Genomic DNA, 25,110 nt, shown 5'->3' on the forward strand with positions numbered 1-25,110 from the left:
CTAAATAGACTGCATACATCTTGAACCCTGTCAATCTTAAATATGGTAAACGTCGTGCCATATGCCAACTAGTAATGATCACATTTGTTTAGTTTTTCTTTGACTTGTATATTGGGACTCTGTGAAAGCAGCCAATCAGTTTGGTCCATTTTGGACCGGAAGCTGTGTTGTTTACATTTTCTAAGATGGCGGCGGGGATGTATTTGGAGCATTATTTGGACAGTAAGCTATTTATTATGCGTCTTAATGCTGCGCAACGTTTCCTGCTACTTGGCTCGCGCTGTGCTTTGTCTTTAGTTGTGTAACGAAGTCCCCGCGCGACCCTCGTGCGCAATGAACCGACGTAACCGTTTCCTAACGGTCCGCGGGTTTAGGCTCGGTCTATTTGCTGGGTTAACGCGTCGCACCCGAACGAAAGAGGATGCCGTTAGAGATTGCACACACACATCGTACTGTAACAAGTCGCTTGGCCTTATCTTTAATTAATTGCACACGCACGTGCAGCATGTTTGTGTTCCCTTCGCTCGTCACTGCGATATATTTCTGAACGTTAGTGGACGCGTCATCCAGCTCGCCATCAAGCCCGCTGCCCTGCTCGCAATAACGTTATTGTTGCATGTTGCACGTTTGCTCTCACTGCGGGATTAAACTGTTTGTTGTCTCCACCTTCACAACACCAGGCATCGAAAACTTGCCCTTCGAGTTGCAGAGAAACTTCAATCTGATGAGGGATCTAGATCAGCGCACAGAGGGTGAGAACAATGAGCTGCGGTCTCGTAGCTTAACTGTGCAGCTTCACTCTTGTTTTTACTCGTTTGCGCCGAAGACGCACATCTCCGGTCCCGTTGGAGCCCCGCTGGAGCCCCGCTGGAGCCCCCACTGCAGCCCCCACTGCAGCCCCCACTGCGCCGCCTCAACGGCTCATGATTGAACAATGTGATCTGTGCACTGGTTCCCAACCTAGGGGTCGTGGTCCCCCAAAAGGATCCTAAGTGGAGTCTGAGGGGTCAAAAGCTGATTTTTATGAATACGAAAATAGGGGGGGGGTTAAAACATGTATTATACAACATTGTATATGTATTTTGTTTGTATCTATAATGTTTGCCCCTTTCTTGTGAAAACGTTAACTTCCTCTGCTCACTAAAAAGAACACATTTTAAATTAAAACAATCCAAGACTGAGGCATCATACTTTGATTGAACTGCTCACAACAATAACCTGTGAGGATAAGGCTAAACACATTACTTAACTTGAAGGGGTCACCAGACAAACAGATTGGGAACCACTGATGTACAGTAGAATATTAGTACATACTCTGTAACAGTCTTGAGGTAATAATTGACTTGGGTCAATTTAGTATAATAAGTTGAGAGTGATGTTAAAATATCTACATATTATTGCCAGTAACCAAGCTATTTCATGTGCTGCTCAACAGAAGCTGTTTATGCTAAACAAGAAAACAGACATCTACGATTTAAAGTAAATGATCACTGAAATTTGTATCTGTATATTTGAGTATTTGTTTGTATTATTTTAAATATTAGTTTGATCCCATTGGTAACTTTGACTTGTTTACAGTTCCAATGTGGTTGTAGATGTGTTACACTACTAAGTATTACTTGTCTGTCTTCTAGACCTAAAGGGACAGATAGACTCTCTGGCTAAAGAGTACACGGCCAACGCGCGGACTCTATCTTCTGAACAGAAGCTGTCCATACTGAGGCAGATTCAGCAGTCTTACAGTAAATGCAAGGAATTTGGAGATGATAAAGTGCAACTGGCCATGCAGACCTATGAGATGGTTAGTATCTTGAGAAATAGACAGAATATTTGACATACATCTGTCGGTAATATGAGATCGAGATGGACCCTTCATACATCAATCGGTCGGCTGAAGTTCTATTTTGTGCAGGTCGACAAACACATCAGACGTCTTGACACGGACTTGGCTCGGTTTGAGGCCGACCTGAAGGAAAAGCAGATCGAGAGCACGGACTATGACTCCACCTCCAGCAAGGGGAAGAAAGGTGTGTGTCCACTATATTGGCTTGTAATCTCTTATATGTTTTTGCACAGAGGACTGCCAGGGTAACCAAAACCACATTTAGTGGAATAATGAAGTAGTTTTGTAATTCCAGTTGAAACCAGACAGAAGGAAAAGAAGACAGCTAAAACAAGATCTAAAGTGAAGAGCTCAGATGAAGATGGAAGTCCTAAGAGTGCACAGAAGAAAGTCAAACTCCTCCAACCGTACGTCGTGTATCTCACTTCCAGCATCGTGGTGACCACGTGTTTACTTTTTTGTGTGTTTGAAATTTATGATTTTGGTTTTATGAGCATAATGACCCCTTTCTCACTTTCAATACGTTTCTCCATCATCAGAGGAGAATTCAACAGCCCTGCCACCAACTTTGGGAACGTGCACCCATCTGATGTGCTGGACATGCCTGTGGATCCCAACGAACCCACCTACTGCCTGTGTCATCAGGTCTCCTACGGCGAGATGATCGGCTGCGACAACACTGATGTGAGTTTTGTTTTTCTGTCCCCTTTCAGTGTCGGGGGTCACATGACGTGCCTTTGAGATTGTCGCTTCCCCAAATCTTTCTGCATTAAAAGGACATTGGTCTGGAGATGCAGCGATACTTACGATAACAATGCAGTACATTTATTTGGATGTATGTATTTATTTTTCACATTTTATTTTACAGAGTTAAGAAAGCAATGTTTAAGTTGAGCCTCATTTTGCCTTAGACATGAATGCATTTTGGGTATGGTATCGATATCAGGACTGAAAAAGTCAGATCGATGCATCCCTGGGTGGGACTTAACATTGTGATGGATTTGGTTATAATATTGAAAAGGTGGGCGAGATAAACATTCCACAAAGAACGCGGACATTGCTCTTTACTTATAATTAATAATAATGCTTGACATTTTTGGTCGTTGGTGATGTTGTGAAAAGAAACCGTAGATATAAGAAAAATAAACAGGGTTTGAAATAGGAGAAAAGAACTTACAACATGGTTCTCATTGCAAATATAGTACAGAACCAGAATGGACAAAAATACAGACAAAGAACATTTTTAATAAATACAAACCTTTTTTCAAAAGACAATAATTAGATAAAATCATGGTTTTCCATGTTGTTTTGTACTTTGTGGATTCTATATACATTTTCAGTTGTCTAAAATGTGTTTTTGCTAAAGAATTTCATAGCCTAGTATTTTTGTATAAATATTTGCTAAAATACCTTTTTTTGATAACACAGAAAATGTATTTATTTCAGTTGAGAAGACATGGCATTTGAATGACCTTTCTAAACAACCTATGATTTAATGTTTGTTTTTATTTCAATAACATTAACATTAAATACCAATGAAGTATCACAAAGGTCAACAACACTGCACTTTAATGGCACAGGCCTATAATTGAGAAGATTTAATAAGAATATTGCAATATATATATATGATATTATATATCAATAATATGTTATTGCACATAGAGTACAAGTACGTGTATGTATATATATATATGTGTGTGTGTAGATATATATATTTCCGAGTCCTGCAGTCTACAAATGACAGAGCAAGGGATTCATTAGCAGATGCAACACTTTACACTTACACACTGTATTTATGTGCCTTATTTTATTGATCTATACATATTAAACTATTACCTTTTTATTAATTATGTTTTTAATTTTTACCTCAAGTTTAAGTTATTGTAATTCTGTGTGGAAGAAAGACCTAGCAAAGTAAGATTTTCATTGTACGGAGTAACTGTCTGTTAACTGTGCGTATGACAATAAAAATATCTTGAATCTCTTGAATCTTGAACTGTATGAGATGTCTCTCCTTGAAAAGATTGATTTTGCTTTTGATCTTGTGTTTGGTCTCGACTAAGTGCTCCTTGTGCAGGGATACTTAACAGAGTATTACATATTTTGTTTTTTCTCCAGTGCTCCATTGAGTGGTTTCATTTTGCATGCGTGGGCCTGACAACCAAACCAAGAGGCAAATGGTAAGAAACCCAGGCTGTAATTTACGATCCCATTTTCAATGCATCCGATAAAAGTGAATTGTTACTCATTCAAGTTTTTTTGCTGGGTGTTTTCTTTTTATTATGCAGGTATTGTCCACGATGCTCTCAAGACAGAAAGAGGAAATAAAAACACCTGGAAAAAACATGGACACAGATCAGATGGAAAATGAGAAGAATATTTCTTCATTAGTTTCTAGAATTTTTGTTTCTCATCCTCCTTAACATTTGGTGCATTTTCTTTTGGTTTATGTAATTTGCCTTGGTCTGATGCGGTGTGTGTGAAAGAGCCAAGTGGTTACAAATGTATTTAATATTTGTTTTTTTAAACGGTTAACAGGTTTTTCTCCGTTACTTTTGGTGCTCTTATTGTGATTTATTTTTTTACATTTTGTTTCACAAGTGAATAATAAACACTACAACTGCCCTGAGTGGTTTAACAGTTTCAAGTTGTCACAGTAGTTAATACTATATTCACATGTACTACAAAATGTTCTCTGGAAACAGTTTGGCCATGAATACTTTTTTTCTTTGTTGTATAGTTAGTTTCTTGTGCGTAGACTTGAAACACTAGTTTTATGTATAAGGAGAGGTCAAAAGAACACAAGGACAAATGCTGCATCCCGACAGTATTAGTCATCTGTGGGTAGTGAGTTAAACCATTTCATTTTAACATTTGATTGAGTGCTGTATAGAAAGTAAGACATTTCGTGAAAAGTATTGTCATTTCTGTAGCTGAAACATTGGTACAATGGAGAGGGGGTGATTGTGTTGTCAATCATTTGAATACAGCTACTACCTCAAAAAGAAACGTGCCTCTGTGGTCCTTTGTGTGTTGTTTATCAGATAGTCTGCCTTTGCAGCACGGACGTCGTGTTGTAGTGCTCACAGTCCTCCTGTAGGGGGCAGTGATCGTCGTGTTGTAGTGCTCACAGTCCTCCTGTAGGAGGCAGTGATCGTCGTGTTGTAGTGCTCACAGGCCTGTAGGAGGCAGTGATCGTCGTGTTGTAGTGCTCACAGGCCTCCTGTAGGGGGCAGTGATCGTCGTGTTGTAGTGCTCACAGGCCTCCTGTAGGGGGCAGTGATCGTCGTGTTGTAGTGCTCACAGGCCTCCTGTAGGGGTCAGTGATCGTCGTGTTGTAGTGCTCACAGGCCTCCTGTAGGGGGCAGTGATCACAGTCCTCCTGTAGAGGGCGGTGCTGCTTGTGACGTCATAGCCCCATCGCTTTGGCGCGATATCCAAATAAAGTTTGAAAAACTTGAGGATTCAAACAGCTCGACGGCGGCGAGAAGGAGCACGCCACACTTTAGTCTCCAGAGGTCGTCATTGTGGGTAAAGGGACTGCAGCCGGCACTGGTGAGCGTTATCCTCGTAACTTACTAAAACAGGAGTCTGAGTTTAGCTGCTCTTCTTTCAGTTAAAAACAAAGTTACAGCCAACAAGGGAAGCGACGCCGTTAGCAGCTAGCTCTGCTAGCTCTGCTAGCGGCTCGTTGTTTGAGTCACAAGTAGTGTTTTCACAAAGAAAGACGAGTTCTCTTTTTATAAATCAGCCACAGAGTCATATTCGCGTCGTGCAACGTCGGCTTCCCAGTTAGCGTTAAGAACTGACTAATACTATTGAGTTACGCTATACAAACGTTACGTAACTAACGTTATGTAGCTATCTGATGATCAATGATGCACTGTAACTGTAGCATTTGTAATGCGTTTGTAAAGTTAACGATGCAAGAAAACAAAATCTAATGTTCCTTTGTTTGAAATCGTCTCAGGGATGTCGTGGGACTTTTTTGTGCCTCTGTGCGTCGGTGACTTGGTGAAGACCGGGGGGATCAACCAGTACGTGGTTCAGGATGTGGTGCCGCACAAACAGCTGCCACCGTATATCTGTAGTAAGTAGCTGGTTAGGTTGTTAAAGATGTTCTTAGACATTTTCATTTGGGCTGGTTTGTGACCGGTTTCTATCTCTCAGAGTTTAAGGCTGCACTGAGAAGCCAGGGGCCTTTGTGTATATTGGAGCACTTTGACACAGGCTACAGCGTGCTACAGTAAGTATTGATCATATATATATATAACGGTCTCTAATTATTGTTAACAACTGCATGGGTACAAAACGGTTCTATTATTTTTCAGGCAATGCAATGCAGTGAATCTGAGTGTGAAAGAGGATACCTTGGAGTTACTACTACAAGGTTTGAGCTTTTTAAAAAATGTTTCATGAAGTGCCTTTGAGATTGTCATTTCCCCAAATCTTTCTGCATTAAAAGGATATTTGTTCATGTTTACACATTTAAATAGACAACAGTACAACTGTGGTATGCCTACATGATGACATTTTGTCTGTTTTCTCTTTCAGTGGTTAGTGGCCTAGCTGCTTCCCTGCCAGCGCTTCTTGTCTCCACCTCCATCTCAGCTGCAGAGCGCAAAGAGAAACTTAATGCAGTTAAAATGAGTGTCTACCTGCTCTGCAAACTCTCAGAGACCTTTGAGAGTGACTCCTGTAGACAGTGTATTGTCACGGCACCCGGGAAGGTATGGTTATAAGAGATGCAGTTAAAAAACACTTTATAGGCCATGACAGGAACTTTTTACTATTAAATGCCCGCATGATGATATCATGGCAAGTTGGATGATTCAGTCAGACCAATATAGTTGTTGTTTCTAGCCAGCTGTTAGATGGGTAATCTTGGTGGTGTGGTGGAATTTTATTGCACTGCTGTAAGGGCCCAGCCACAGTTAACTTGTCACTTTCAATAACCTTTTCCCCCCCAAGAGCAGTGGGGCGGGCCAGGTCGGAGATGACAGACAATGTGTGGATGTTTGTTTGTCTTTGTGTTGTATGAATGTACATGGATCAGCTGGCAAGAGGCTATAGTCTGTAGTTGGTTTGACATGTATGAATTACAGTCTTTGGTAAACTGAGGGCATATACTAAACGTTAATTGCAATAGTCAATTTCATTGTCTCGGGTAGCGTTTAAATTGAGTGTCTTTCTATGCGGAACAAATTTAATTTAACAGTCTTTCTGTCATACACAGGGTGGTAAGAAGGGCAAAGCCGGAGGCGATGGACTGCTACAATGGGACAGTGAGAGAGAGAATGTTCTGCAGGCCCTCCTCCAGCTCCTCCAGCTGGACATTCGTTCTCTCTGGAGCCTCTCTCTGGTAGAGGAAGAGTTCATCAGGTACATGGCTGATTTGGGAGCTCTGGGCAAGAGTACAGTGTCAGACTTAGTTGTCTTTATTTAGTTGGTTGGTCTCATTTCCTACTTTCTTCTCAGAATCTTTCCCTGGCACGGATAACATCAGCTTATATAACAGCTTATATGAAGATATAAACTGAACATGATTAGATAGTTGTGTTCAATTACTTATGTTAATGTTTATTTAACATTCCCCGACAGTCCAATGCTAAAAAAAAAGTTGGGCTCAAAAACCATCACAAACACTGTATAGCGGTGCAATGTAACTAATGGAGACTAGTGTAGTTGCGCTTCTTGTTGATTTTTTTTTTTTTTTTAATTCTTCCTTTTCTTCTTAGTTGTGTGACCTGCTGTTGCTATAAACTACTTGAGAACCCAACCATCAGCCATGTCAAGAGCAAACCCACCAGAGATTGTATTATCCACCTACTGGGAGTGCTAATCAAGAAGTACAACCACCTTCTGGGTTAGTCTCAGTCATACGCTGACTGTGAGCAACAGTTGCAACTGAGAGAGCATGTCAACCCTTTCAGTTTAATATGTCATGTATAATAAAGCAACATATTGCTAATCTGCATACGTTGTACATTTAGATTTGAGTGTATGCCCTTAACTCTTACAGGTGCCAGTGTAAAGGTGATCCAGTTGCTGCAACACTTTGAGCAGTTGTCATCCGTGTTTGCCCAGGCAGTGTCTGTGTGGAGCACAGAATATGGAGTCAGGGCGATCATAGGAGAAGTTATAAGGTCAGTAAGCATAATTTGTGTGCATATGGAGTTCAGAACAAATATATTTTATTATAAATATATCTAGTCTTTGGCTACAAATGATCATGTTTGGAAGTTCATACTTTTTTTCCCTCCATTCCTTCAGGGAGATTGGTCAGAGGTCAAGTGAAGAGCTTGCTAGAGAGGCATCTGGGGTCAAAGCGTTTTCTTCCTTCATTGCAGAACTTGGCTCCCTTGTGCCTGAATTAATGCTCCCCAACATTAGTGTGCTCATCGCACACCTGGAAGGAGAGGTACTTGCTAACATTAAATCATTAATTTACAGCTCCTTATTTGAAAGCTTTTGTTAAAAAAAGAATATAAACGTTTAATAATATTGCTGAGACATCCCATTCCCTGAATATGCTGATCTTTCTGCCCTTTTAAGACTTTCTGTGTCGAGGGTTTTGTAGTTTGCCAGTGTCTGGATGTCTGAGCTGTTGGATACATCATTTCATTTATTTATGCTGTGTTGTCATTGGTGTGCAGTAATGGTAACACAATGTCAACAGTAATGTGTGCCAATGTCTTCACAGACTACTTGTAGCAATATTTTCACTTCACAGCATCCAAATTGCATTTGAGAGTCTCCATGTCTGAGTTTGCATTCACTATGAAGTGAGGGAAAAAGTTTTGCGATCGTGTCTAAGTATTAATTTCTGGTCAATAGGTTACGTTGCTTAGGGACAGGTTTTGCTCTTATAATGGCACAATGCATCACCCTTCATTGAGGACTTGATGAGTGTAACCATACTGATGAAAGAAACCAGAAGAAAAAGCACAAGCGCTGCAATTCTTTATAGAAAGGCCCCTTCTACACATAGAGTACGTTTTATTTTTCGTCCTGTTCAGTTGACCTTTTGCCCAATGATGACACTAAGGCGAATACGAGCTTACTGAAGGAGAGCTGGGTTCTTCTTGCCTCTATTGGCAGGTAATCTTGGCAGTGCAGAGGAGCATTCCTGCTCTGCTGTAAGGGCCTGCCTACAGTGACTTTGCTCAACCTAAATTATTCCTCGACAGTCAACGCAGAGTAATTGCTGGGATGAAGCCAACAGTGTGTGTGTGTGTGTGTGTGTGTGTGTGTGTAAGAGAAAAGGAGTTCACCCAGCTCTTTGTTCAGTTTGCAACGAGTTGTTCTTTTCTAATCTGAGGGCAGAGTTCATAAACTCAACTGGACACAAAGTAATGTTTATTCTCAAGTAGTTTTAATGTATAATTTTGCCAACATTTGCCATGAAATGCCAAGATGCAGAAATCCTCATTAAAAAGTTAATGGTGATTGTTGTAGAAACAAAACAAATTATGTTAATGACACACGATGCAGACTCATTCCCTTTTTCAAATGTTTTCCAGAGCCACACAATGCGTGTCGCTGTGTGTGAGGTACTGGGAGAGATCCTCGTCCGGGTCCTGTGTGGTGATGGGCTCGACGATTCCGGTAAAGCTGACCGTGACCGCTTCTTTGACACACTGCAGGAACATCTGCATGACACGCATTCCCATGTTAGGGCACGTGTGTTGCAGGTCTACGCACGCATAGTCAACAGCAAAGTATGTTTCATTCACTTGGGTTTCTGTAAATGCATGTCATTAAATGCTCTACTTGGTAATAATTACAATCTTTGTGTTTAGGCACTGCCCCTGTGTAAGTACAGTGAGGTGATGGAGCTTGCTGTGGGGCGACTGATGGACAAATCTATAAATGTAGTGAAGAGCGCCATCCAGCTGTTGGCAGCATTCATCGCACACAACCCATATAGCTGCAAGGTCACTAAAAGCAACATGAATAACACAATAGCAATTTTTTTTTTTTCAGATTTCACAATCTCACTGAAATATGTTCTTGTCTTTTCAGCTTAGCAGTGCAGATCTGAAGAAACCGCTGGAGAAAGAGGCCGCTAAACTAAAAGAGATGAAAGAGAAACTGGAGGGAAAAGCACCAGGTAAAGATGAACCCAGTGACGTTTATTTTCCTTTATGCTCTGACCTTTTGCCCAATGATGAGACTAAGGCGAATACGAGCTTACTGAAGGAGAGCTGGGTTCTTCTTGCCTCTATTGGCAGGTAATCTTGGTAGTGCAGAGGAGCATTCCTGCTCTGCTGTAAGGGCCTGCCTACAGTGACTTTGCTTCACCCAAATTAGTCCTCTTTAAAGTTACAGTGGAGTAATCACGGGTATGAAGCTGACAGTATGTGTACATGTGGAAGAGGCAAGGAGCTCGCCCAGCTCTCTTCAATGTTCAGTCTGCTGTGAGTTGCTTCTTTGGTAATCTGAGGGCAAAATTCAGAAAATGTAATATGATTGCAATGAATGTTTTTGAAAGGCTAAACATGTGTGACACAGAATATATTTGTCAGATAAAAAGACATGCTGGGTATTTTGGAAGTTTTAGCATTTGAACATCTTTTTTTCATAAGATGTTAACTGTTTGACTTGGACTCTGGAGTAATTGTAAATGTGTGACGAGTCCAGCTATCCAACACATCTACCTTTCAATTACAATTCTACAAATAGTATAATACTGACAGTGTAGCTCAATTATCTGCAACTGTGCGGAAATACTCTGTTTAAACATTATGATATGAATAAAGCTTCAAACTACTGTGCAGCCCTCAACGTCATCCTTTTTTAAATGCATTTAGTTTATTAGTGTTATAAAGAACACAACCATGTGTGTCTAGCATAATAAAGAATAATGTGCCACAGTAACAAAATATGATCAAATGCTGGCGCTCTAAAGCCCAATATTGCAATCAACATTTTTTATCCAAGGAACAGTTGTCTTACTATTCTGTCTTACAGCTGCTAATTGTTTTAATTTGTGGCCTTTTTATGTCAGTTGTTCATCTTCTTTGTAGCTCCAACCCTATTCATCCTTATTGACTTTCCCTCCCTGGCAGTGGCAATGATTAAAGCATCCGAGCTGTGGGCCGCCATGGAGCCTGAGCTGCTCGTCACTGTCAGAGCAGAGCTGAAGCCCACAAGTGAAGCGGAGGAGGAGGAGAAGGATGACCGGGATGTGGAGGAAGACAAGGAGCCAGAGGACGACAGAGCGACTGCAGTGCAGGTTGCTCAGTACCTCCGGGTCAACAAATACAGGTGACGCTAATCAACAGGGTTGGCCTTCGTAAAAGTTGTCCAAGAGCCACTACCTGAAGGATTTCTTTCTCCCATACTGTCAATTGGCCAACAATATGATTTGTGAAATTAGTTCTGTCTTCCCTCTCTGCAGGAATGCTGTGCGTCTTTGTATAAGAGCCCACGGCTGCTTCCCTGAATCTGAAAGGTTTGCTTCTCTGTCCACTCTCACCCCTGAGACTTTAATGGGCACACTGGCTCTGATATTCAAAGGTAAAGCCTTCACTCAGTTCACCTGATACATTTCTAGAGATTCTCATAAGAGCTTTCTGGTGTGAATCTTAATGGAAGCATATTTGAACACGTTTAACACATTTCTGTTATTTGCATTTCCTCTTGATTCGAGGAGTGGATATATTCTAGAGCATAAAACATGTTACAAAATGTTGCCCTCATTGCATGCAAGTAGTTGGTACACTCTTGATTAACATAAAATGGGGTGTGAGATGCCTTTTGAAATTTTAGCCTTTGGTTTTCTTATCTTCTAGCATTTCAGACGCTAATTGTATTGAGTTGGACAGGAGTTACCGACAGTACATGTTAGCTGTCTTAATCATCATGTGCAGGGTTTTCTCAGTCTAAATTCACCCCAGCTGATCACATAAGGGGGACAACGCACGTTACTTTGACGTGTGTGTGTGTGTGTGTGTATTAATACATTGTATGTACTCTGGCCCTGTAATACTGGCAGACAGCAAACAATGAGGCATGTGTGCAAATGCTATGAGAATTTGATGCATTATTCCTTAGTATGCTGTAAATGTAACACTCCTGTGGCTGCTTTATACACACACTAAGCCTCAGCGAAGAGAATCATTTAACTTGATTACTGTATAGTAGCTGCATGAAGTGGTGTGTGGTTACCGTACTCTACATAATACAACACCTGGTGTATTCCTCAGGCTCTGACGAGGACACCGCTGAGCTCAGCCAGAACTTGCCACCAACCCCACAGAAGGAGGTGGCGGAGGAGGAGAATGGGGAGCTGAAGAAGCAAGAGATGTTGGTGCAGTACCTGAAAGACACAGAAACCTTCGCCTTACAAGTGGAGAGAGCGATCTCTGTCATTAACAGCATGCTCTACTGGAAAACCACTTCAGGTAGAGGCAATATTCATCAGTGAAAAACCTGCTCAAACTTGTGTTATATTTCAATATATTTTATGTCGTACAAGGGAACTTTTTTTCACATTTGACAACTGCAGTTTTTGGTTTTAGTGGTTCAGGAGGCGGTGCAGTTTTGTGTGACTGTATGCGAGTTCAGCGTTGCCAACTCTGTCAGTGGCGTGAGGAAGATGTTGCCTCTGGTCTGGTCAACTGACACTGCCATTAAAGATGCTGTCGTTCAGGCCTACAGGCGGTTGTACCTGAACCCTCAGGGAGAAACCATCCGGTCTGTAAAACTACCTCACACATGCATGACTATATGAAAGGCATTAACATTGACTGTTTAATTTATTTTTGTAGGGCTCTACCAAATAGCTTTCTATTTCTGTTCATTCTGTTAGATTTCTGTATTCCTGGCATTTCTGCACAGTTGCAGATAAAAATGAGGCTAAACCAATATTAATAAAATACTATCTATAGAATTTAGATTCAAGTGGTGGATGCATAGGATTGTTAGGAAGTCTGTTTTTATCCAAAAACTCCAGGGTGTTGTAAAGTCCAATAGTTAAAAGCTTTATTGAAATTGATGATGGTCATAATTTGCAAAACAGGTTTTATTCCAACAAAATATTCAGCCTCAATTCAGATTTGTTATTTATCCTTTTAAAATCTCTCCCACTTGCTGCACCTAAGGGATTTACGGGGCGATCTGGCAGCAATCTTAACAACTCTAGACAACAGACATTTAAAGCTTCAAAAACCTCAATGGAGTCTTTGAATGTAAAAATGACATTCTGTACAGCCCTATAAATACGACCGTTGAGATTACAGTAACGTTATTGCACCTGGCTTAACAGTCGTTAAAATGGAACATGCCACGAAATCACATCTAGTATGTTGCATTGTGTGTACATCTTACTGGTGATTATTGTGATTTGTGTTGTGCTCTCTTTTAAAGTAGCTCTTGTCTTTCATTAGGGTGAAAGCCCACACTCTTGTTGACAGTCTATCTGAACTGATGGTGGATGCATCTCTGGGAACAATCCAGTGTCTTGAGGAAATAGTGAGTCACACTTTTTTTTAAAAATATATATATATTTTATAAACTTAGTTTTCTGTATAAAACATATGAAGAATTGCAACATGTTTCTGGTGTTTTGTTCTCAGGTGCAGGAGTTCTTTGGCGGTGGAAGCAATCTCCAGTCCACTGTCGTGCAGGTCTTGTGGGAAAGGTTTACTGGCAAACGAGAAACGTCTGGCTTACACAGGAGAGCTGCGGTGTTACTGCTGGGTATGGCTGCACGGTAAGACGTGGACCGCTTTCGCTATGCTCTTAAGTAAAAACGCTTTAATGCCATGATGAGAAAAAGGGGTCATGGAAGTTTACAAAATGAGAGGGTTTAACTTTTTTTTGACTGGTAATTGTGGTTAATAAAAATGCTAATCACTAATAATTAAATGTGCAGGCCAAAGTGACTCGGCCCCACCTCCTGACTGTGTAGTTACTTAAGCAGTAGTTGTATGATTTGTCACAGTGCATTCATTTTTTGTGTGTGTGTTTAAGCCCATTAAATGTAATATCCAGTCGCCTGTAGTGTACTCCAGAATCATCCAGCCTGATATTTGGATCACTATCTTGGTAACTGATTAATCCCATCGCAGCTCATGTTTATACATTTTCTGTCATTGTGATCTGACCTCATTTTGCACATATTATCCAGTGCAGGAGAGCAGGTGGGGATGCCAATCAAAGCAATATGAGAATTTGTAGAATAAATAGACATGATGTTTTACAGCCTGTATTTAAGGCTCAAGGATAATTTGTCATTCTGCGACACAACTAAATGCAGTTTTTGCCTCGTCCACTAATGCAACATGAACAACTCTGTTCCTTTTACATAATAAAACATTATATTATTATAACATTTTATAATTTGTACTGAATGCTGTGGTTGTGAAAATACATTACTTCTTAAAGCGACAGTGTTACTCTATTGAACCTGTGTAGAAAAATTAGCAAAAAGTAGTTAGAACTGTGTGCTGTTTATCATCTTATATTATTGTTGTAGTTTTGTGTCTAAAGTTCAGGTGTCTAAACGGGGTGTTTTTTTTTATAGTGTATAATCTGCACTTCTTCCTCACTGTATATAGAGGCGCTTCCTTTTTACATTTGGTTCCTGCCTCAGTTACTCGACATTCAGCAAATCCCCTCATTAGTCAGGAACAAGCTCAGCCTCGGCTCCTCTACATTGTAATCAAAGTCACGACCGTATAACTAGGCTCCTTGCCAGTGCATTTCACTGAGTGAGTGTGTTCCTCCTCAATCTACCTCAAAGACTGCCGGAGCTTTAGGGATGAGCGAGCGTGTTAAGAGACTATCTGCAGTCCACCCACACTGCTGCCTCCCTTCTTCCAGCCAGCAGCATTCGAAACCTATTAAATTTTATGTGCTTCTCCTACACGGATTACTGGGCAGCAAGGCCAGCACACAGTGGTTGGGGTGATGCAGGACATGATCGTTGGGAAATGTAAAATCTATGCTTATTGGCGAACTGTAAAAAAAAAATTTTTGTATTCTGTAAATCCAACAGGGCAGAAAGGGAGGTGGTCCTCAGTAATCTGGACACTCTTTGTTCCGTGGCTCTGGGAGAAAAAGTGACTGAAGACTTTCTTCTGGCCAGAGATTCAGTTCTAACTATCTGCAGCATCACGGACCATGTCAGGGTAAGGAGACATAAGTCATCATTTGCCTATAGGCAAGGTCAATGACCAGAGGCCCACATTATTATGAGCTCTTCTAAACGTAGAGACTTAAACCATTACGTTTAGCTTATAAGAACACTCAGTATTTTAATCACCGTATTTTATGACATATTTGCTTCCAAGCTTAATTTTGAGATATAGAAAATGAGATTTTTAGTAGTGCCGCACCAAAGTAGTTTGAAGCTGTGTTCATAACATTGGCATTCAAATTCTAAATCAACATCCAAATGCTTTTCTTTCTTTTTTTGCATGTCTATTCATTCTGTTTAAACCCTTTTTTTTTTTTAATAGAAAGATGAACCTACACTGCTTTTTTTTGTAGTCTATTAAGATATTTGTAGAATATACCAAAGTATGTGTAAAATGCACAGCCAGTATGCCAGACACACACAACACTCATACCAACACCCTTGGGTTGAATGTCACGGCTCTTTTGCTCAAGTAATGCCTGCGTGCTATCAAATCACACACTGGTATTATGCAACCAATTACGTTTATTAAAGAAAGTTGGTTAATTAAACTTTATTCAATTGAATCTTTAAAAAAAGTTTGGGGTCTCGATACAGCTTTAACACATGTTAATCCATTGTATATAATTATATCTGTGTTAAATTGGGATTTGGGTGTTGTAACTTTTAAAATGTATGAAATCTAATTGGATTTCTGTTATAGGAGATTTAGAGGTCTGAGGGAGAGTTGGTCAAATAGTGGGGAACAAGTAATGTGACTGTCAAATGATCTGTTGATTTAGTCTGTAAACTACTTTTGTCAGCAGAGGGAATATATATATATTTGATCATGCATACACATATAAAGCACAATGTCCTTATTCTGTGGCAGGGAGAAGGGTTACCGTTTTAACGTTTTGAAGCAACCCTTTTTTGTTTTGGCAATTTTTATATACATAATGATTGTCTGTACTTTCTAAACAACAATGAAGTAAAGCTTTTTTCAACAAAACACAAGGGTTAAAAACAAAATCAACTGCTGGCAATATTCATTGTATTTAGATATTGCTGTTACTATTGTATATTTGTAAGTATAAATTAAATCCATGAAAATCTTATTTATACTCTTTGGGGCCGAGAATACTCTTGCGGTAGACATTTTGCCCATGAACATGTCGAGGGGCTTCAACACAATGTGAACGTCATCTGATGCACATTATCTCCACCAGCAATCAAAAGGTGCTCCATTCAGACTGCCACAGGACCACCAGCTCTTCACTTGCCTCACGCAGGCCATCGCTGAAGGTAAATGGAGACAAATGTGCCGTTGAGGAATATGTTCGTCTTGGCCTTCACCGCTTCATGCTGGTTTCTTCCTCTGACCCGACTGCTCCAGGTGTGGTGATGGAAGACCCTTACTGGCAGAGCTTTATGGAACCAGCTGTCCGTCTCCTCTACTTCCTGTCTGAATCCCCTGACCAGCTATGCTCCCGGCTCCTCCAGCGCTGTGCTCGCCTCTTACTAGATCAGATTGTAGAATGTGGGGAACTCGGCAAGGACGCTGGCCAAATGCAAGATGGATCTCAAGAGTCCAATGAACAAGGTGAGTCCCTTTGGTCTATGTTGACTCTGTGTAACCTGTCCAACATACTCTTAATCACATGTGCCCACGCGTCTTTCTCTCCCGTAGTGAACTGCGTGTGTCTCGCCCAGCTGTTGGCGCTGTGTGGCTGCGTGGCTTTTTGGCAGGTGTCTCACCTTGAGCGCAGTGTTAGTGCTGAGCTGCGGAGGAGGAGAGGAGAGAGGGAGGAGAGGGAGGAGAAGGAAAAGGGTCCCTCCAGCAAAGCTAAGGTAAGGAGGCTGTATAACACTTACACAGGAGTATAAAACAATCCAGTACAATGCCCTTGGATGGAAGTTGTATATTAGCTAAAGGGGAGATAACCTGTGATCGAATAGTCTTCAGGTAATTTGAGATGAAGTTTTAAAAAGTAATATGCAGATATTTTATTACTTTGAAGCCAAAACGACCCCTAAATCAGACTCTCTCAACAGGATGGCTTCACAAGATTAATTTAAGTGACAGTCGGATGAGTGATGCCTCATAATTGTTCAGCTCATCAGGGAAGAAGAAAATAAATATCTCTTTTTAAATTAGCAAGAGACGTTTTAAATGTGTCAGTATTGGACTCTATTGTAACCAAATTTCAAGCCTGTTGGCATAATAAAAAAATATATATTTGTATTATTAATCTGCAGTGAAACTGAAATTCACTTGCCGTCAGTAAAGAGCACATATAGATTAATGGGAAGCAAAAATCGTCTGAATGACTGCAACATCAGTAGAGTCAAGTCAGACGGCTCCATGATTCCTCAGAATATGTTAAGATGCACAAGTGGCTGTTTTGTTAAGCGCTTCTGTTTATCCAACAGCACGCAGCCAATGAGAGTGCTATGGAGGAGGAGCTGGGGTTGATTGGTGCCTCTGCTGAAGATACTGAGGCTGAACTCATCAGAAACATCTGCGAGACGGAATTACTCGCTGGTAAGAAACACCTCAGCTAGATGCACCCATGGCCATTTTCTTTCCAATAACTATAATTGACAGCATACACAAACACTTTTTCTTAGTTTGTTAGTTGATCCAATTCTTTTTATGGTTGTTAACCTAGTGTTTTGATGATGCAATGTTTTCATATATTAAACATCTTCTCCCCCCTCTTACCTGTCGGTTTAGAGGAGAACCTGCTGTGTGCATTCCTTCCCCTGCTGGTGAGAGTCTGCAGCTCCCCAGGACACTATTCCCACCCACAGCTCACCACTGCTGCCTGTCTGGCGCTCTCTCAGTACATGATGATAAGGTAAAAACATATTGCCTATTCCCCTCTTTCCATTCTTTGTTGTTTAGTCTAACCTCATTGAAATAAATATGTAAACACCGCTCTGTACAAGGCGGTACAGTTCACAGATCAAACAATACATCACTTAATTGATAAACTAACCTAAATATTAAAAGGTTGCAATCCTAAATATAGTAAAACTCGAAACAAACTGACTTGAATGAATGAAATAACTGTTAGTGCTGTGATTTTTTTTCTTGTCTTCCATCAGCCCATCGGTGTGTGAAGAAAACGTCCGTCTCATGTTTACCGTGCTGGAGCGCTCCACTCTCCCTGTGGTCAGGGCAAATGCCATCATAGCCCTGGGAGATCTCACCGTCCGCTTTCCAAACATTTTGGAGCCCTGGACTCAGAATCTCTATGCCAGGTATTGTAATGACGATTTAAATTATCGGGTTGGTGGGTCTATCACTTTAATTTTTTACGGTTCTTTCTATGTATTCTGTAGCTCCGCAGTAGTGTTGAAATCCAAACGTCATATGTTGGTCAAAGTATTGTACATGATGTTTTGGTGTCAGAATGCAATTATTTTTTTCAGCCCCACGCCCTTTATAAAAAGGACTATAGTTTGTTTCTTACGACTGAACTGAAGCTTTTCTATCACTCTCTCCAAAACCACAAGACTCCATTGATTTAAAAATGGTAATTTTGATCTTGGAGGTGTATTCATACAACCCCAACTCAAAAATAACCCCCTCAGTTATTTTCTAATTTAGCACTGCAAACGTTGACTCAGCTAGTACTCACTGTACGTCACTGTCACTAATTACTGAGTGGGTGTTTTTAATTGAAAATGCGGAAAAGAAGGCATATGGAGTTGACCTTTTTAGATCAGCCCAGTGATGAAACATACATTTTTCACAAGCAGCCCATGCTCATCCCACTAATGGACTCTTTTCTAATTAGCTGGACATCATCACACTTCCTTTTTTTTCGCCCAACATCACAATGGTCTCTATGCCTGGTGGCTCAGCGGTGTGGGTGTACTGTAAATGCCGTTCCATACCAGTCAACATCCCCCCACCGCTTGTACACTTCAGCCATCTTCATCCAGATGCCACCAGCACATCTCAGTGTTGTTCCTCTCAGCCACTGGAGTGCTGCTGCCGTCTCCATGCTTCACTGAGCCACATGATGGGAAAAGTTTACTCTTCCATCACAATCTTCTTTTTTTTTTTTTAATGGGAGAAACTAACTTTGAGATGATCGGTTTTCGCAAACACCAATGATATAGGTTTTGTTTCCTAACCTCTGCGGTCGCCATGGGAACCGGCTGGCCAGTAGAGAAACTCGCACGTGAACTGGGGCGGAGCCTTTGACCGCCTCAGACACGGGCACTTTTAGACAATGAACAACTTAATTACTAGTGTGTTACAGATTGTGATGAGTGTGTTGTAATTATACAGAGCGGTTGGATGAGCAGAAGGGAATAATTTGGGGTGAAGTCGGAGGTTCTACAAGGGTTTATACGCCTGTAGGTAGGCTTTCATTTTAAACACACTTAATGGTCTGTGTCTTGTTGCTTTTATAGCAAACTTGGAAGCTGCAATTTCTCCGTTTGATGAAGTGTGGTTTTAATTCTAATGGTTGATAATGCTCAAACTGACTTGTTTGGGATGTGTAAAACATTCTGTTCCTTTTTTATAATGGCTCATTGCCCTCCTTGTGTTTTTTACCTGATAAGCATTGCATAGCGTTCCCTAATTGTCTCCCACACCTCCACTGTTTTCTGGAGCCTCCTGATAAGCAAATTAAGAATTAATTACCCTGCTTCGTTGCAGTTGCAAGCTCCTTCCATTGGCTTGTGGAGGTGTCTGATCCTCTACCCGGAGTCCTGCTCTGTCATTAACGAGACATGTTTAATGAGTTTCTTTGTTCTGTGGTTTTGGGTGAGGGTGAATCTAAATTGGTCTCGGAAAGCAATCAGATTGCCCTACCACAGCATGGCCAATCCCATGGTATTCAGCCAGAGCTGTGACAGTAACGTTCTGCCTAATAACCCAGTCTTTACAGAAAGCTTAATCTACTTCGAAACAACAAATGCACAGGTGGCGAGAATTTCCCCCCAGTTTAAAAAAAAAATGTATATCTCCACCCACAGCTCTAATGTAGGTTCAACCCTTTTGGTCCAGATTGAAATATCTCGCCGATTGAATCGACTGCCATTACATTTTGCAGACATCCATGGTGCCCAGAGGCTGAAACACACTGACTTTGATGATCCTCTGAATTTCCCATTCCTGCCACAAAATGTCACATAACTAGTTAAATATTTTAACATCCACTAGATGGAAGGGCAAGACGTTTCCCAGGGGATGTATCCTAAACGTTGTTTTCGGAGTGATGTAATGTAACGACTTTAACGATGCCTTAAAGCCGCTGACAGTCTCTTTCATTTCTCAGATTTATTATATTAATGACTACATTAGCAAGAGTCAAAGGTAAAATTAGGAGGAAAAATATCCCCGTAATAAAACACTGACACTATCGGTCATCGATAAAAGTTGATTGAGAAAAATAGGTCTCGCACCATCATCGGGACCAAAGATGTCAAATGAATCAGCCAGTGACTTCACGTCCTCTTCTCCTCCTAGGCTCAGTGATGAGGTTCCTTCAGTGAGGCAGACGGCTGTGACAGTTCTTACTCAGTTGGTGCTTAAGGATGTGCTCAAGGTCAAAGGTCAAGTCAGCGAAGTGGCCGTGCTGCTAATTGACCCCGAACATCATATCACCAGCCTGGCTCTGAACTTCTTCAACGAGCTGGCCTCCAAGGTACACACACACACCCATCCATAACCCTTAATGTAGCCTGAATAATTGGGACGGTCTTTAACTTGGTGTTACCCATCAGGACAATGCCATCTACAACCTGCTCCCAGATATCATCAGCCGCCTGTCTGACCCAGAGAGAGGCATGACCTCGGAGGACTTCAACACCATCATGAAGTGAGTTGCTTGGCTCGTCAGTATCTGTCGAGTCTTATTTGCTGCTTTCGTCCACTGAGGATTTGAGCAGGACTCAGAATGAGGGGAAAGTTGACTGCGTCACTATTTTTGGGAGTTTTTGTTTAGATGCTGTAGTGTGTGTGTGGGGGGGGGGCGACGACTGTGGGTCAGTGGTTAGCAGGTTCATCTTTCAATCAGAGGATCGCCGGTTCAGTCCCCGCCCTAGTCGATGTGTCCTTGAGCAAGATGCTTAACCCTGAATTGCTCCTTGTAGCTGTGTCTACGGTGTATGACTAAGTCGCTTTGGATAAATTAAATGTAATGTCTGTTTTCAGACGGCTGTTCTCCTACATCACCAAGGAAAGGCAGACCGAGTCTCTAGTAGAGAAACTGTGTCAGCGCTTTAGGACGGCCAAGTGAGTAAATCTCCACACCTTCATGCTTTCTTTTTGTCTTTGTTTCCCTCATTTCTGCTTCTGCCCTGCAGTATTTCATTGGTCCAGAGATCAACCATGACAGCGAGGCATATTCCCAAATGACCTACTTCTCTTAATGTGTCTCTTCTTTCTCTCATTGGACCTACTGCCTCGTACTGTTGCGCCCACCAACACACTTTATATTCCTGTTTTGATAAGTGGTATGGGAAAAGATGCAATCAAATATTCTTAAATGTCCTTACTTTAAATTGGCAATTAATGCGTTTAACACTATTTAGTTTCTATAAACACCAGAAAATTTAAATTAATTATTTACTTAAGCACAATCATGATTTTTTTAAATGTTTTTCAAAAAAAATCCCACAACTATGACTTGGAGTGTAGGATTCTGGCCATCTAGAACAATATTGAGGTTCTTTTGTGGGAAAAAAGCCGTTAAACATTTATAAATCGTTTTCTGGAAGTTGTGAATCGATTCAGAATCTTAAAGAAATGTATTTGAAATAATCCTTCAACCACGTTTATTCATATCTGCACTGTAGTTTCTTTTATATATTTGTTTTTAATCTTTTTATTGAAATCAGAAATCCCTTTCGATTTGCTTTGTTGAAAGATGCGACACAAATGAATGCATCTTGCCTTCACAGAGCAGTTCACCTACATTCTGACATTGTATTCCCTCATTTTGAAACTGTCTTCCCATTAAGTTTAGGATTGCATTGACCGGGCTGCCTCTGACTCATGCTTCACCCATACTCTAAGAAAGGACATTTTATATTACAAAGTTAATTTAGATGCAAAAGGTTTCTGGAAAATCTGATTAGGTCCAAATGTCAGGGCTAAGCCATATTCATGAGTAATGAGGTTTGTAATGTTGAGGAGCTTGAATGTCTTTGCATTTCAGAGTTTCTAAGCAGGTTCCGTCTCTAATTCTTCTGCGTCTCCTCTCAGGACGGAGCGTCAGTGGTGCGACTTGGCCATGTCTCTGTCGCTGCTGTCCATGTGTGAGCGTGGTTTTAAGAGGCTGCAGGAATGCTGGGAGTGTTACAGCGACAAGTTAACAGAGCCGGGCGTCTACCAGCCTCTGCTCTCGATCACCGCCAAGCTCCGCCGTGGGGCCAAAGCCCAGTTCAAGGTGCCGCATGCAGCTCCATTTCCAAGTAGATCAGTGCTTCTTTTTTTTCTTCTTAATTTTGATGCAATCGTTGTTTACTGAGGCCGACTTTATCTCCCCAGGCCCAGGTAGACGAGTTTGAGAAGCGTCTGACTGCGGTTCACACACGCGGGCTGGAAAATGTGGAGAGCCCTGAGATGAATGAGGAAAACCCAAAAGAAGGAGGATCCTCTGAGAAGACAGTGATGCGGACACCTCTGCCCACCAGAGGCCGAGCGAGGGCGAAGAGAGGTCAGTGGTTCTAGGCCTTAAAGTCCTGTTGTGGTCCTAGGCCTTAAAGTCCTGTTGTGGTCGTGTGCAGAGAGAGATTTGAACACCTTTTTTGACAGACGTTCTGCTTTTGGTACAGGTCAAGCAAAGCCATCAGTTTCTGGCCGCGGCGATGACAGTTTTGTGACGCCTCAGAAATCGCGCAAGTCCAAGAAACCTGTGATCACTTTCAGCAGTGAGGAGGATGAGGAGGATGAAGAGGGTGAGTGCTGCCACTTTATAAATTCAAGTGGAATCACTGATAGAGAAAATGTTCTTAAGGATTCCTATTATACATTCTCATTTTTTAGACATGATCAGTTCTTGTTTTGTCAAACAAAATACTTGTGTCATTTAAAAATGACTTGCATTTATTTTTTGTTTACACAATTATATTTAGGGTTGCAACGACATATTTTCATTAAATAAAAGGTTACTTAAAAACCGGCTTGTTTTTTAAAAGGTTCATTTAAAAAAAAAAAAAATGTCGTAACTGCTTGTTTAGTCTGGCCATCTTTCCAAACTAAAGATATTCAGTTACAATCACACAGGGCATGTTTATTTCAATAAAAAAAACAAATTATTTTTCAAAATAGACGCAAATGACTCTTTCTGGTTTATTTTCTCTACCATCTAGTATTTTTAGCTGTTAGTATTATCCATAGAATGGACCTGAGTATTTTGGCAGACGTCATTTATATACTTTAGATCAATACAACAAAGTTCAAAGTCTCTGGAGCACTGGCCTGAACCACACTAGGAGTCTAAGAGGATTTGGGCCTGTTGCTCTTAAAGGGAGCGGTGCATTGCAGCAGCACTAAGCCAAGAGCTGGGGATTTCTCTAATGACTTTGATGGAAAACAACTTGAAAGGATTAAATCAATCAAATTACAAATCAGATTAAAATTGAGAAAGTGGAGCGTACCTGGCTTTTTAAAATCGTGTTTATAGAGGAGTTAGATTTTCTTTGTATTCTCCTAATTACATCTTTAAGCATTTTAACAGACGGTATTTCAGTGAATCCTAATCTATTTCTGAGTCGAGGCTTCTTTTAAAAAAAAAAAAAAAACATTTTTCTGGCTTTTTTGTCAATGATTGATTTTGCTTCATCAGTTTCTAATCTTCATTATCAGATGCTGTAATGGCGGAGAGTGAGACCCCTAAAGTGACGACACCCATCGCCCGCACATCTCGACGAGCTCGCCTCAGAAACTGATCCATCTTCTGTTTTTTGTCTTGTTTCTGTCTTTTTAATCTTTTATCTGAAATGATGTATTGCATTTTTCTTTTTACTTTTAAAAAAATCTTTTTGTAAATGTATATTTTAAGATATTGATTGGTACCTAGCACCAATCTAAAGTAGTCTGATAACGTATCTCATAACATGGAATCCAGTTGTATTTTAATAAACCTGGTTTTGATAAGAAATCCACGTCTCATTTTGAGCTGCGTCACTCACCGGCCTCTGCTCGCTGAAGAAACCTCCAGAAAGAACTGACGTGTTGTGTCTCTGTGGGTCACGTCAAGTGAATTTACACCATCATTACCAGCTGCATTGAATGTCTGCTTGTTTCATGTGTTTGGACAGCGCTGTTTAATGGGTTGTCACAGCTGGCCCGGACAGTATTACGACCCCACATGCTTCGACACCTTCGCATTTCTTTTCTTAAATCATGATCCTTCATATTGGATATCAGATAAGAAATAATGATTGTGGCTGCATATTGTTTATTTACAATCATGTCCCCCCCTCCCTCTTCTGACACATTTGCTGTTGCGTCGTTGGCCGCCTCGGTTCTTGTAATCAATCTCTTTTGTACGTCTCCCTCTACTCTCTCCGCCTGGTGCTTTTCTCCCTCCCGTCCTCGTCCTCCTCCTACTCTGTTACCTACTTTTCCTCTTACAGCACTCCCCTCTTCACTTGCATGGCAAGCACAGTAGTGTAACCCTCCTCCCTCCCCTCATTGCTAATCTCTCCTTTTCGCCTACTCCCTCTCCCACGCATCCTCTCCGAAAAGATGAGGGGTGCATTTCTGTATGTGATTGATACGTTATGTAAAGACACTTGCCAACAACCGGCTAACGGTGTGATAGCAGCAGCACTTAGGTTTTTATCTGATGACAAATTTGAGTTTTATGTATTGTGGGTCAAGTGTCGTCAAATAAATGTGCCCAGTTTGTAACTTTAATGCTCTACAAAGCTGCAACATGTTTGTGCAGGTATGAAAACATCAAACCTTTTGCTCCAAGAAGCTGCTTACGTACAGGGGAAACCTTCACTGATTGCATTGTCCAGTTTTTGACGTACATTTGTAACTGCTGGGGATTTTATTTACTTGAAATAATCAGAGGCTGCTGAACTTTAAACTCGGTGTGTTGGCTTGTGCAGCTCCTAGTGTAGTGATTTGAGGGTACAGGGAGCAGATGGCACTGAC

The 25,110-nt window shown here is 41.0% G+C and overlaps 2 protein-coding genes and 3 non-coding genes across 7 annotated transcripts; all 5 read left to right on the top strand.

Moving 5' to 3' along the window:
• Nucleotides 1–101: 101 nt before the first annotated feature.
• On the top strand, nt 102–4,486 carry ing4 (inhibitor of growth family, member 4). Of its 2 annotated transcripts, XM_034553867.1 has the most exons (8): nt 102–222; nt 681–752; nt 1,635–1,801; nt 1,913–2,027; nt 2,139–2,250; nt 2,383–2,527; nt 3,962–4,023; nt 4,132–4,486. In XM_034553867.1, the coding sequence occupies exons 1-8, from the start codon at nt 186–188 to the stop codon at nt 4,169–4,171; spliced, it is 750 nt and encodes a 249-aa protein (XP_034409758.1). In that variant the 5' UTR covers nt 102–185; the 3' UTR covers nt 4,172–4,486. The 2 variants fall into 2 exon arrangements, with proteins under 2 accessions (XP_034409758.1, XP_034409759.1); XM_034553868.1 differs by lacking the exon at nt 681–752 and having other exon boundaries at nt 164–222.
• Nucleotides 4,487–5,270: 784 nt separating this feature from the next.
• ncapd2 (non-SMC condensin I complex, subunit D2) lies at nt 5,271–24,103 on the top strand. Of its 2 annotated transcripts, none has more exons than XM_034553735.1 (32): nt 5,271–5,398; nt 5,814–5,933; nt 6,014–6,089; nt 6,175–6,233; nt 6,398–6,573; nt 7,080–7,225; nt 7,582–7,709; nt 7,866–7,989; nt 8,117–8,264; nt 9,367–9,564; nt 9,646–9,780; nt 9,869–9,956; nt 10,915–11,113; nt 11,247–11,365; nt 12,055–12,252; nt 12,370–12,544; nt 13,237–13,321; nt 13,426–13,562; nt 14,850–14,982; nt 16,199–16,274; nt 16,366–16,572; nt 16,660–16,820; nt 17,403–17,514; nt 17,707–17,830; nt 18,081–18,236; nt 20,464–20,641; nt 20,721–20,815; nt 21,151–21,231; nt 22,204–22,387; nt 22,489–22,657; nt 22,776–22,898; nt 23,809–24,103. In XM_034553735.1, exons 2-32 carry the CDS (start codon nt 5,816–5,818, stop codon nt 23,889–23,891), a joined length of 4,191 nt encoding a protein of 1,396 aa, XP_034409626.1. In that variant the 5' UTR covers nt 5,271–5,398; nt 5,814–5,815; the 3' UTR covers nt 23,892–24,103. The 2 variants fall into 2 exon arrangements, with proteins under 2 accessions (XP_034409626.1, XP_034409625.1); XM_034553734.1 differs by having other exon boundaries at nt 16,366–16,571; nt 16,656–16,820.
• On the top strand, nt 6,643–6,967 carry LOC117745911. The gene has a single exon (XR_004611280.1). It is a non-coding gene; the product is annotated as a small nucleolar RNA U85 (small nucleolar RNA).
• Nucleotides 8,873–9,168, top strand: LOC117745912. The gene has a single exon (XR_004611281.1). It is a non-coding gene; the product is annotated as a small nucleolar RNA U85 (small nucleolar RNA).
• LOC117745910 lies at nt 10,006–10,293 on the top strand. The gene has a single exon (XR_004611279.1). It is a non-coding gene; the product is annotated as a small nucleolar RNA U85 (small nucleolar RNA).
• Nucleotides 24,104–25,110: the final 1,007 nt, after the last annotated feature.

The sequence above is a fragment of the Cyclopterus lumpus genome, chromosome 16, assembly GCF_009769545.1.
Source record: "Cyclopterus lumpus isolate fCycLum1 chromosome 16, fCycLum1.pri, whole genome shotgun sequence".
Lineage (NCBI taxonomy): Eukaryota > Metazoa > Chordata > Actinopteri > Perciformes > Cyclopteridae > Cyclopterus > Cyclopterus lumpus.